Source organism: Mytilus galloprovincialis, chromosome 12 (genome assembly GCF_965363235.1).
Source record: "Mytilus galloprovincialis chromosome 12, xbMytGall1.hap1.1, whole genome shotgun sequence".
Classification (NCBI taxonomy): Eukaryota; Metazoa; Mollusca; class Bivalvia; order Mytilida; family Mytilidae; genus Mytilus; species Mytilus galloprovincialis.
Window position 1 is genome coordinate 42,674,766 of NC_134849.1, and position 13,435 is coordinate 42,688,200.

At 32.4% G+C, this 13,435-nt stretch overlaps 1 protein-coding gene across 1 annotated transcript in view; it reads left to right on the forward strand.

Moving 5' to 3' along the window:
• Window positions 1-3,855: 3,855 nt before the first annotated feature.
• LOC143053668 (scavenger receptor cysteine-rich domain-containing protein DMBT1-like) overlaps window positions 3,856-13,435 on the forward strand; it is a 33,739-nt gene continuing 24,159 nt past the window's right edge. Inside the window, exons 1-4 of the mRNA XM_076226458.1 lie at window positions 3,856-4,040; window positions 8,840-8,917; window positions 9,380-9,518; window positions 10,394-10,581. Coding sequence (XP_076082573.1) covers window positions 4,034-4,040; window positions 8,840-8,917; window positions 9,380-9,518; window positions 10,394-10,581 — 412 coding nt within the window. The 5' untranslated portion in view covers window positions 3,856-4,033. The remainder of the gene's footprint in view (window positions 4,041-8,839; window positions 8,918-9,379; window positions 9,519-10,393; window positions 10,582-13,435) is intronic.

Genomic DNA, 13,435 nt, shown 5'->3' on the forward strand with positions numbered 1-13,435 from the left:
TGTTAAGAAAAAATCAAAGAGGGATCTATACTGTGTCGTATGCCCTTAACACCTTATTGTGTCGACCTTCAACAAAACAAAATAAAAATTAAAAAAAACAGATATACAGTTTGTATTTGCTTCAATCTCAGACAAATACAAGACATCAGAGAATACGCCGACAAATTTAAATTCGAAAAAGCAATTTTGTTTCAAGACTTTTGAAAAGCATTTGATACTTTAAAATGGACCTATACGTTTTTTGATTGAGTTAGGCCTTCCATATGGTGTAATGGTATAAGATGTATAGTGCTATGGGGTATGGTGTAATTGGAATGGTGTAATGGTGTTTGAGGAATAGTGTGATTGTGTAACGTGCAGTCGATATGGTGTAAATGATGGTGTACGACATTTAATTGATTGAAAACGAAGTTGTTTTTATTTTATTTTATCGAATTGTAAAAATAAACAATATTAATAATCTTAATATATGAGATTTAGTTGCATTATGGGTAATATTAGATCATGTAGATAAAATGGTGAATGGTGTATGGTGAATGGTGTAATGGTGTATGGTGTAAGTGGGAAGTATGCACTATCCAAGGACTGTATACAGCAGTTTGGCAAACACTAATTTCGATCGTTGAAAATCTTGATTTTTCCCAATTTACATTATGTGATTAAAACACTCAGCTGATTTTTAAGAGTTAACTCTCTTAAGTGTTAAATACCCCCTTTAGGAGAATGAGTAGACCACTGTTAACAAAACACGTAGTACAAATCGATCCTCAAGTAAAAACAAATAGTTTATGATTGTAGTAAGAACCATGATAATGTTAACTTAAATTAAATCAACATTGGTATCTTTCAACAGGTTTTATTTTTTGTTTTATTTTACTTAGAAATAATAGCATGTTTTTTTTTTTTATAAAAAGTAAGATATTTAAAATACCGGTCGTAAAAGAAACTCATCATCGAATGTTTTTTTAACATAAACATTCACGCATTGTTTTGTAGATTCCATTATGAAATATTATTTTGAAGTTTTATTAATTTAGACAGTATTAAATGTTGCCCACGTCATATTTTTTGCAAACCAAAATGATCTCCGCTTTTTTTTTTTTTTACACTTCATTGCTTAGGTGTCTTTAGAACACAATATAATCACGTTGAAGGACGTTTAACCCGGTTTTACCAGATTGATTCATGTCTTAAATAAACATGTCATATTACACATGTTACATGCGTTGTATTTATAGTAGACTTTTTTTTTAAATATTGTTTTTTTAAATACATATTTACACAAGGATAGCGGCTTGATACGTAAGCTTTTTAGAATTACAATGTATTTGTATTTTTAACATCGTTATGATTCAAATTTCATATGAACATTATATTATTAATTTTTTTTCTCAAACATTTGTTGTAAACTAAATAACTTAAACGACCTCAATGCTTATCCAGTAAGATCTCGCACTCGGTCAGCTCTACGCTTTCACCTAGTTCATGATAATACAATAATTGTTGAAGCCTGTGGTGTTCTAGCAGGGACAGATTTAGCCATTTTAAAAAGGGGGAGTCCCAACCAATGAAAAAAGGGCGGGGGGGTATCCAACTATATGTCCCCATTCAAATGGATTGATCGGCAAAAAAAAGGTGGTTCCAACCCCCGGACCCCCCCCTCCCCCCTCCAACCCGCACCCCTGGATCCGGCAATGACTAGTCCAATAATGTAAGAATTTGGAGTTTCATATCATTTATCATTTACATTCTACATTTTTAATCGGATACTACTTTTTTTTATTATCAACGTTGACCCCCCCCCCCCCACCCCAAAAAAAAAAATATGTATCCGATAAAAATCGTTGAATGTAAATCATTTTAAACTCCATAGTCTTGTATCAATAGACTAATGGTTGTTATTCACTTTGGTTCAAATCTGTCACTTCACAAAATGGTATTTGTTTTTCGTAACTATTTTTTTCAAAAAGGCCGTTGATTTTCTCGTTTGAATTTTTTTTTGCATTTTTCATATCGGGGTATTTTGTGGCCTACACATTATGTTTTTGTCCCTTTAATAGCTGAAAACAGTTTAGTGTTAATAGTTATTGCTTACATCGACTTCATTTAACCAGTGGCGGGTAGTTGACTCATTGGATGTCATACCACATCTCCTTATTGTGTTAAATAATATAAATAGGAAAGTTATGCATTTGCATTATGTAGACGCTATATTCGTAAGGCACTACACTATGTAAACCCGTGTATACATAATCTCCGTGCATAAAACTGAGCACATACTTATAACTTTTTATTAGGTATTTTTTTAAAGCATCGAACAAGATAATTCTCATAAGGTCACAATCTTATATCATTAATTGTACACCAGTTAATTTAAAGCATTACTTCAAGAATTTCAATAACGACCGGAAAACAGACTAAAATCCGTGTTACCCCAACGGATGACTTGGGAAACGAGATATGGTCGCTTGGTCTTCTCCCGACCGGCAGTAAAACACTTGCCGAAGAGGAGCGTCCGTTTGGCTGTGCAGGATGTATTAAGCTGTCAATCCCGTCCGGTCAGAATGTAGACGCTAAATCTAATGCCTCGTGAAAAGAGAGTGCCAACTCTATGCCTATTTGAGAATTGCGAAAGTGGACTGTTGCACGGCAAAATGTCTGTCCCTATCGAATATACCCTCATTTTATAGTTACACTCCAAATTTCACAGACCATCATCCCGGATGGCCTCTATTATGAACAAAACTTCCTATTGTATTTATTGTTAACTTGTTCTCGTCCTGAACATGCAAGAAATATTTGCCACTGGACATTAAGCAACCAACAATTAATCAATCAATTTAAATCCTTAAATTTGTTTTTTTTAACAAATAATGCATGGATCAAACACATTTTTTCTTATGTTTCTGAAATTTCATTCAGCAAACATAACACCATTCTTTGTCATTTAGTTAAAGAAAAGGGAAAGTGATCGAGTCGGGGAATTTTGAAAATAAAATATGTTTTGGCAGAGATGCGTCTTGAGCATGTGTATAGCCATGACTAATGAAATATGTTTATAATGTAGACTATATTGTGTGCAAATCCTCCGATTAACAACATGCAGAAATGACGAACATAAAAATATGCAGAAAATAGGTCTACTTTTGTTTTAATACAAACATGCAGAAGTAAGATTGAAAACGAGGTGTATACCCGATCCTAATATTAAACCCGACCAATTCATTCTGACAACACTGCGTTAACCGGGACAAATTCAAACTCGATAGTTGATTCATAAAATAGTAAAACAATATATGCAAGCATTAAAAAAGGTTCGGAAATCACTCTAATAAAAAAAAGATGAAATTAAAGTCTACGGTAAATTTGTTTCATTTGCGGAAAATTTATTACAAACTTACATTTTCTTTTGCGACAGAATTATTCTTTAAAACTAGTTAGTTTATTTCCGTATCAATTGTATCAGTTGTAGTTTGTAGTTTAGTTTTTTTTCTCTATCGATTGTTTAATTTTGAACAGCGTTATAATACTGTTGCCTTTATATAAAATTTTAACTTTTTAATAAAGACATGTTATTTTAATCTGTTCATCTCCTGAGTTTAGAATATTTCATGGGAATAACTTTCACTCATTGAGATGTAGTTTTTGTAAATACTCATAATTTTGTTTCGAGAATATTTACGAATTGAACTACAAAAAGGACTCAAAAGTGTAAGAAGGACTCAAATAGACATTTGAATATACACTTTATTTTATTTTATTAAAATTAAATGATCACGTTTACCCTTTATCTAGCTGTAATAATATTTATTACATTTTTACATGTAGAAAAGGCCAATTGCAGATATGTTCAACTACAATTAACCCATACTGGAGCAAATACATTTAAGATCCAGCTCTTACCAGACCGTACGAGTATACTCATAAAGTCCGCCCGTACGGTTATAGTCGGACCTACGAGTATACGCATACAGTAAAAATACCCATATGGTTTGGAACATAAACACATGTCACAACATAGGAATTAAGATAAATGTGTAGTAAGTAGAAACAGAAAATTGTATTGTCGCTTTTAGTGCTGTTTAAACACAGCTAGACTAATAACTAGTGGGAATCAACGCAGCTAACACTACACTGTTTTCGTTGCACGGATATTTGTTAGTTGTCTTTGTGGTTGTTTATTCGATTGAGAGATACAAATTGTTAAATATAATAGATGCTCATTCAAATACATGTATGCCCCACCATGACGGAGATATAAAGAAAATACATGCAAAACGTACCTAGTTGACTCTTGAATGATAAAAGTATGGTATCTTTAACGAATACCAGCACATTTAAACTTATGTGTCATAACACATGACAACATAGGTTAGAAAAGGAAAAAAAAATGTTATTTCGAGATAATCATGACCGACTTAGTTGAAGGTAAGATTGACCCTGTTTGTTGAAAGGGTTGCAATCCACTGTAAAACCCTATAAGCCAATGATATTGAATTAAACATACTGCATGTTCTGTCGCACGTTATATATACATATGCATTGTCTTAAACATTTTACATATGTAATACTTTGTCATGACCTCACAAACAGAAAACGTTACAGGTATTAGTAAAAAAAGGAAATGTATGTTGTGATTTTTTTTTAATTATTTTTGATAGTTGGTCAAAAAGAAATGAGACAAACACGTACATCTTTACATGGCCTTTACAATTTTTGAATACAATTCAGGTTGCTGTCATATAAATGAATGTTTTGTTTGTCTCCATGAGCAGGTGTCTTTACTGATTTATTAGATAGCCTAGATTTTCACCTTTGTATTATCCGGTCAAAATCCTGATATTTTTACATAAACATTATGAAGTATAGTTTTAAAAAAATCCAACAATACATGTGATAGACCTAATCTTATTATACAATCTGAGTCACGATTTTGGGCGGTTATTGCAAAACCAAAATAAATGTGAATTATATCCTAATTCAATTTTATGATATAAGTCCCGGAATATAACAAAATTATTGGACATGTCTTACCATATAATACAAGAAAGATGTACAGTCTTTGGGAAAGTTTCTTCAAAATTAAAATATGTGCCCTTTTGTCCTTTGAAGTGTTATTTTTACAACAAAAAATGATCCCCCATTTAAAGTGTAGTCATTTCATTGAAGTGTTACTCTCATTCGAGGGGTTGTTCCCAAATCTTCCCAATCTTTTGTATACATTTCTTCATAACGACAGTTTTCTTCTCTAGACCATTGTAAATGATAAAGTGGAGAAGTAAAACTACGCTTGAAACACGTGTATCACTTAAACGACTCAAATCAATTATATATTTCAAAGTCAAAGGATAAAGTTATAAATCTTGCTTTTGAACATTTTTCGTCATAAAAACATTTTTCTTTTCTTGACTGTCATTAAAAGTTTGCTTCAAGCACGTGCGTCTCAAAATGATTAATACATCCTTTAAGTGACATGTGACGGACGCCATTTAACACATCATTTTGTCAAACAATATATGTACAACCAACACCTTTATAAATTAGTCCATTCTTGTCCATAGCTTGAAAAAGCAATCACCTGGGTATTGGTTTTCTGTCAAAATCTGAGTTCAAGGTGAATTCCGAGTATTTTCCGATCAGGTAAAGCAGGAGAAATCCGAAAAAAGTAAATAAATAAGTTGGTTGAAAACAAATCGTTATATATTTCTTTCGCCAAATTCTTTCGACAATGAAGAATTTTATTCACCACAATTATTATTTTTCCGCACATTGCGAAAATGGCGACCGCCAGCGGAAACCTTGTTGATTGTCAAAGGTCTAAAAGATGCAATGATGACATGTGCATATGATTCTGAAAATCCTCTATTAATAAGAGATTTCCGGATACAATATACACGGTTCAATTAAGTCTCTTTCGTAATAGGTGGCATTCTCCTGTATGCGACATCATTATAAAATCTTTGTGTTGAGAGACATTTTAACTGAGAAATAAATTAACATTGGTATTAACAAAGAAAACCATCTTTGTCATGTTTGTGCGAAAGGAATAATCAAAATACACTTCTCAACTGTGTCACTAATAATTTACATTAACATTTTCCCCGATAAAGTGAAAAGTGGGAAAATATATGGTCCAAAATTAGACCATGAAACAGTAAAAGCAACAACATAAGTAGCTTGTGGGTCAAATGCCCACGATGCAAATATAGGGATCTGAAAATCCAAACGTAAACATAACAACGTTTGGAACAAAGAAATGTTTACAAATTATATCAAAGATGTTTACTTCATACCTACACTATGTAGAATATACTGAGCTGTGATGGAATTATCCATGTGTGAAAGAACACCAAGCCCAAATCTCTGCAGCAAACTTGTCAAGTGACAATAATGGCATACCTCCAATTTCATTAATATAAGCTACTGCAATTTTATTTTCTGATCGTTTACCAATATGACAGGTTTTTGTGACTAAAAAATGTCCTAAAAGAGAAAATATATCCAACAATTCTAAGGAATTTATATAAAATGAGCATGCTGACAAGCTCCATCTTCCACCATCAAATTGTTTTTTAAATTCGGAAGCCCAGTTTTAGAATGAAGCATCTATCTTAATCCAACAAATAATTGTATGAGTCTTATAATTAATTTATCCATTTTCAGATTGTTATTGATAACCCACCAACACATTGCAATATTTTACTCTTTTCAGAGTCAAGTCTATATTACAACTATTCAGTGCTTACACTTTATTTCTCTCTATGTTACAATGTACTCGTAATGTATTGGTCCGATAGAATCTGCATTTAAAGCATGTACAATGATGTATAACAAGACTAATACATAATACAAAATACACATCTGTTGAAGAATTATTTTCTCAAGGGAGATAATTTTATTTATTTTTCCATCTCAGTTTCAGAAATGAGACCAACGAAAACAATACGTTTTGAAGAAATAAGGACAGATTTTTATAATTTATTTTGATCCATGATACGAGATTCATCAATGTAATAAATATAGCTAATGCTTTTGTTTTCGAAAAAAAAAAAATGCATAGACAGGTTTTAAATCATTAGTCAAAACGCTTAGTACAGAAGCCAAACTAAAATAAAGAAAATGAAATTCATATAAATATCCTTTCCATATGATATGCAAATATACATTATTGATACTTATACTAAAATAAGCATATGTGGGATCTGTGCATGTTAGATAAACATCCCTTTGAATTTCAACTAAAACAACTGATCAATGTTCTTGGTTAAAGATTACAAGGCACGAAATTGTTTAAAATTTCCAAATGGATAACAGGTCTTGAAGACACATTGTTCTAAGGAACTAAGAAAATATTGGAAAGACACTGGTTCTCTAATGATTCAACTTCTTCAGTAGCTCCCTTAGCTAGTAATTTGTGGACTTTGGAAATTATTTCAACCTTATGTAAAGGGAAATGTATTTAATTTAATAAATATGAACCTTGTATAACATCAAATTCAATTTTATAACCATTTCTAACTATATAATATCCATAGATCACTTGTAATATTTTCCATTCGGAATAATTAAGTTCTCTCACCTATTGCAAAAAACGGTTGTTCTGGTAGAACCCTTTCTGAGAGTTGTGACCTCTTTGAGATTTCCTTTCCCTGTCATGAAACTTTTCCTTCTGCCCCTTAGTGAGTCGAATTGCCGTCCGTTCTGGCGACCGACAGGGCCTCTGGAGAATACAGATATATATTGGTCTCTTCTATATTTTCTTTTGGCGCTACTATTGGCAAAATTTGATCCTCCGCCAACGAATCTAGGATTACCTACTGGAATCTTAGTGCAATCATCCAGTTCCTTCAGCTCCTTCATACAATCAGCACTAAAAGCAATAAATCAACCGGAACATAAAAATGGCAATTTGGTCTAAACTTATCATTAATGTAAGGTATAATAGCTGGGCGTCCACTTTGTGTCAGAGACAGAAAACAACAGCCTAACAAACAAATAGAATATGACAATAGCTTTCTAGTATTATCAACGTCTAATGGCTCATTCTTACACTACTGATTGTCAATCTGAACAATAGGGGTCAACCCATTAAAAAAAAATCTCTGAGTTTCCTGCCTTTTAGAATCCACACTGTAACCTTGTCTAAGCAGTGCAGTCCAAATCTTCATATTGATTTAAGGAACACAAAGGTTCCCACATTTTTCAGGCCGTTAGTATCTCTCCTCTATCAACTTTATACTATCACTTTGTACAACCAATGCTGCATTTACAGCCTTAGAAAGACCATAAATATATTTAAGGTCTTGTCTTCTTGTATGTTTTTAAAGGTGGGATTTCTCAAGCAAAATAATGATCATATTGACCTACCTGTTCAACAACAGGTTGACATACTCGTACATAAAGAGTGGCCCTAAAAAGGTACCAGGGTTAAGATTTATTACGCCAGACGCGCGTTTCATCATCTTGAAACCCTAATGCAGGTCCAAAAGAAGTGCAAAAAACAAAGTATTAATAATGTGTGATTATATTTTTTTTCTTTTTTCTAAAATTTGTTCCCTTGTGATTACCACACTCTGACTATTAGCGCAACACGCTAGTGTGATCTGCTTTCCCGTCTATAGTACTTTGATCACTCAGATTTGAGGAGAAGTTCGAGTTTATCAGTAATTATCACTGTTTTATCGACTGACTTCGCCATATGTATCTTTACGTCTGCTTTTCTGTGCATCTTTGAAAGCTATAAAATATATCTTAATACCAATCTCACTTTAGCGCAGGAGCCGGGAACTTCACTGAAACTGCAAGCCTGTGTCTGCTATAAATGCTTCTTATTTTTCAGACAAAATGAATCAACTGATATGGATTGTTTTCCTTACTGAGATAAAATTAGCATTACTCGTCAGTGGTCAGCTTTCAGGTTTGTTACAATGTTTTGACATTCATTTTGACCAGTTACTCTGACTGTATTCCTATAACACATGTGGGTTAAAATGCATAGTATATAGAATTATTATGTAAATAAATTAATAAAACATGTTTCATCAAGCAATCAATAAACAAACATTAATTTGAAAGAGACACTGGTTAAAACACTTCTTAATATTTTCCAGACGACGATTGGTAGTTTTGTTTTTGTAAAATTGAGAACATGACTAATAATTTTAGAGAAAATTTTCAAACCAAATTGGATGCATTAGAAAATGTATGGCACATTCATTCAACTTGACTGCTCTACATATGAACATATTCCTTGTTAGCATACTAAAATTTAAAGACATCACCTAAAATGTATACGCCTTATGTTTTATTAAACACCTATTTATTTATTTTTGAATATTATACTACTTTTTAACGAACATGTTTCTTGTCCTTTTTGCAGGTAGTTTGCGTTTAACTGCGGGTTACGCTGCGAACGCAGGACGATTGGAAATCTTTCATAACGGTGAATGGGGGACAGTTTGCGATAACCACTTTGATAACATCGATGCAACAGTAGCTTGTAAAGAACTCGGATATTGGTTTGTAAAGCTTTAAAAAAAAAGAATCACAAATGATTAGTTTAAATCCTTTTTTTAAATTTGTAGCCATTCCATGAGAAAAAGAATCAGGGCTAAATGTTCAAAGATTGATATTTAATAATAAGATCCGGTTAAATAATCTCTGACATTGTGCCAATGATTTATGATCTTTAGTATATATTAAACCAATATTAATAATGAATACCACACATCGATACAAATCATACAACCTTGTTCAACAAACTTAATAGTTTGTACAAAACCTTCTTTTTAAGTTTACTCAGCAACTTTATCTGCCTTATATACATGTTTTTATTCAAATTTTGTTACATGCTTTTTTGTCGATAATAATAGGACATAAACTGTTATTTAAACACCGAAGCGAAGGTAAGATTGCCCTAAGTATAGCTGTTGTAGTTAACACCTGTAACGATAAGGAATATACATTACAATTAAAAAGGTGTTGCATGAGTTATTGTCAAATAACCACTATGAAAAAGGTGCAATCCTTATAAGTAATAACCCAAACATATCTTTTTTCGTTGTCTACTATTTACTCTCATATCCACTGTTGATACGTCGTAACTAAAGTTTCTGCCGGCATTTGCAAATGCTGAAATTGACAAATATGCCAATAGTGCAAAGTGATACATTATCTACCTCAAATTAACCTGGGATAGAATCCGAACTTAATATGTATAAAAAAGTAGATATTGTAAAATTGTGAATGGAAAGGGGGAATTGACCAAAGAGACAACAACCCGACCTTAGCAAAAACAACAGCATAAGATCACCAACAGGTCTTCAATATTACGAGAAATTCCCACACCCGGAGTGTGTTAGATAGTGTATACGTTGCTCTCATTTATTTATAGTTCAGGAATCAAGCATCAGGCAGATCGTATAAGTGATGGTCACGGTGCCATCTGGTTAACTGACTTAAATTGCACTGGTTCAGAGAGAAAACTGCTGCATTGTGCATACAATCCCGATTCAACGCGATGTCGTCATAATGAAGATGTGGGAATTCATTGTTTTCTCAGCTGTTCAACAGAGGAAGATGGTACGTTTTTGATCAAACAAACGTTCTTAACTTCCGTAAGGTATGATACCACTTATGTTTAAGCCCCATTGCTTTTATGTATAACTCTGAAATTCCAAGCATCAAAGGATATTGTGTCTTAAGTTCAAATAAAGGGGCAGTAATATCATGTCAACACTAGATATTATCCTAATTAGTGCTAAAAATTCAACATTCCTCCAATAACATTTTGAGCATTCCTTGTTCCCGAAAGCGTGATAGTTCAACCAAATTTTTTTCCAAACAAAACCTTAAGGGCAAATGAACTCTCGCTTTCTTTGAAATCCGAACGTCCAAATATGTCATCTACTAACACAAATACAGCTATGCGTAGGACCTGTTTTGTTTAAACTATGTAGTATCTAATCAATAGTGTAAATAACGGATTACAAATGTTTTGAGGTTTGCTATTGAACAGATGTTAGTATATATTTAGAAAAATGCCGGGATATAAAAGACGTTTATATCCCCAGTAAGAACCCCATAACGTCATCATAAAACACTATGTGACGTAGTCGAACGCTATACAGAACACAAGTGAGTCAGAGACTAACAGATGGAAAATAATGACGAACATCAGTCCATTATATATCTTTTTAATACCAGATCACGCAATTATTCGCTTTAAATGCTTAAATTTAATGTTAAAAGTGTTTTATAGATTATTACAACATGTACAAGCTCGATAATTATTTTTACCGCAAATTACAGCATCCTTCTTATGCCAAATTTATCTAGTTGGGTTTTTCATTAAATATGTTGTAAAAAATAAAGCCACACACATTTACAAACTCACAATATGAAATATAATTTTTTTTTTATCCGAAACATTTTCCAAACGGAAAAAAAAGGAAATATAATTAGAGGTTCTAACGAGCCTGTGTCGCTTACATTGGTCAATTTGCATATTAAACAAAGGACACCGATGGATTTATGAAAACATTGTATTTTGGCGATGGTGATGTGTTCGTAGATATTTGACCTGTGATGCCATATTATTTTACGGATCACTCTTGCTGTTTACAATATATCTATCTATAATACACTTATCCCAGTACTTACAAAGAAATACATTTTGTAAAAAAAAAATACCAAAATGTACCAAAATTATAGAAAAATGTTTAAAAATTGACTATACATGCTATAAGGGCAATTACTCTATAGGGGGTCATCTGACCATTTTGTTCATCATGACTTATTTATTAATCATACTTTTTTGTACATCATTGCTGTTTACAGTTTATCTCTATCTACAACAGTTTTGAAGATAATAACCCCAAAACAGCAAAATTTCCTTAAAATAACTAATTCAGGGGCTGCAACCCATCAACCAGTTGTTCGATTCATTTGCAAATTTCAGGGCAGTAAGTTCTTGACATGTCAAACAATTGTACCTATGTCAGATATGTTCTAAATGCCTTGGATTCAGATATATAAGCAAAAATCTACATTTTACCCCTATGTTCAATTTTTAGCCAGGGCGGATAGTTGGCATACCTGGTCACTGGACATATGTTTTAAAACTAAATACCCAAATGATGATTTTGGCAAAGTTTAGTTAAATTTGGCTTCGCAGGTTAAGAGGAGAAGATTTTGGTAAAAGATTACAAGAAGTTGAGAAAAAAATGTAAAATTTAATATAACGGTCAATAACTCCTATGGGGCAAGTGACCATTTTAATCATGTTGACTTATTTGTTGATCTTACTTTGCTGAACATTATCACTGTTTACAGATTATCTCTTTCTATTTGATATTCAGGAAAGACACCAAAAACTGCAAAATTTCTTGAAAATTACCAATAAAGGGGCAGATTCCCAACAACGGATTGTCCGATTCATATAAAAATACCAGGGCAGATTGATCTTGACTTAATCTTAATAAACAATTTAAACCCGGTCAAAATTATAAGCCAGAATCTACATTTTACCCCTATGGAAAGATGTTATGGATATACATGCTGCATTATCAATGATTGATAAATAGGCGTACCTTCACTGAAAAAAACACAATAACAGAGGTAGTCTGTAATATATGTGTAGTCAAGGTCTCAGACAGGGTATACACTGTGAAATTCCCGGCTTAGCACTTATATTCCTCTCGCCTTCTGCACAGTGGGTATAAACTATAAGCCGGAAATGTTACAGTAAATACCTTGTCTGGGACCTGAATAACATATAATACTGGGGTGCTAGCCAATTACATAAAATGAACGAGTGTTCATGCAGTGTATATGTTACAGCGAATTTGTATAATCAGGGAATATGTAGAATCCCTGTGCTTTTTAGGGAAAGTGACGAATTTAATTTATTAGTAATTATGTATAATTCTTGAAAAAGACCAGTGATTTTGATTAATCACTGAACATTTTAATAATTATTCTACAATATAATTTCAGGGATTATAAATAATTAAAAGATCCTTTGTTTGATAAAAAAAAATTAGATAAGCTATCAATGTTTACTTTTATATTCTTTGCAAAATGACAATTCTGCTTTCAAATAAGTAGTATTTGAATATTGATACAATGTTGACTGTCCTTCTGGTTGAATTTGCCCCCTTTCTTAAGATGGTTATAGTTTGCCTAATGTAAGACTTTCAAAGTAGTGCCACATAACTATTTAACTTATATTTTTAAAGACTGACACTCAATCAAGTATGATTTAAAACTGTTGTTTGGTTCGGAAGAGCTCTTTGATTACTGAGCGATACATTAAAAATACAAATGTACCGTCTTAAGTTCTCAGTGAATATTCAGACATAAGATATGTAATCAATAATAACAAACTATACTTACCAGGAAACAATAACAATCAAAACTAAGGAGTAGAAAAAAG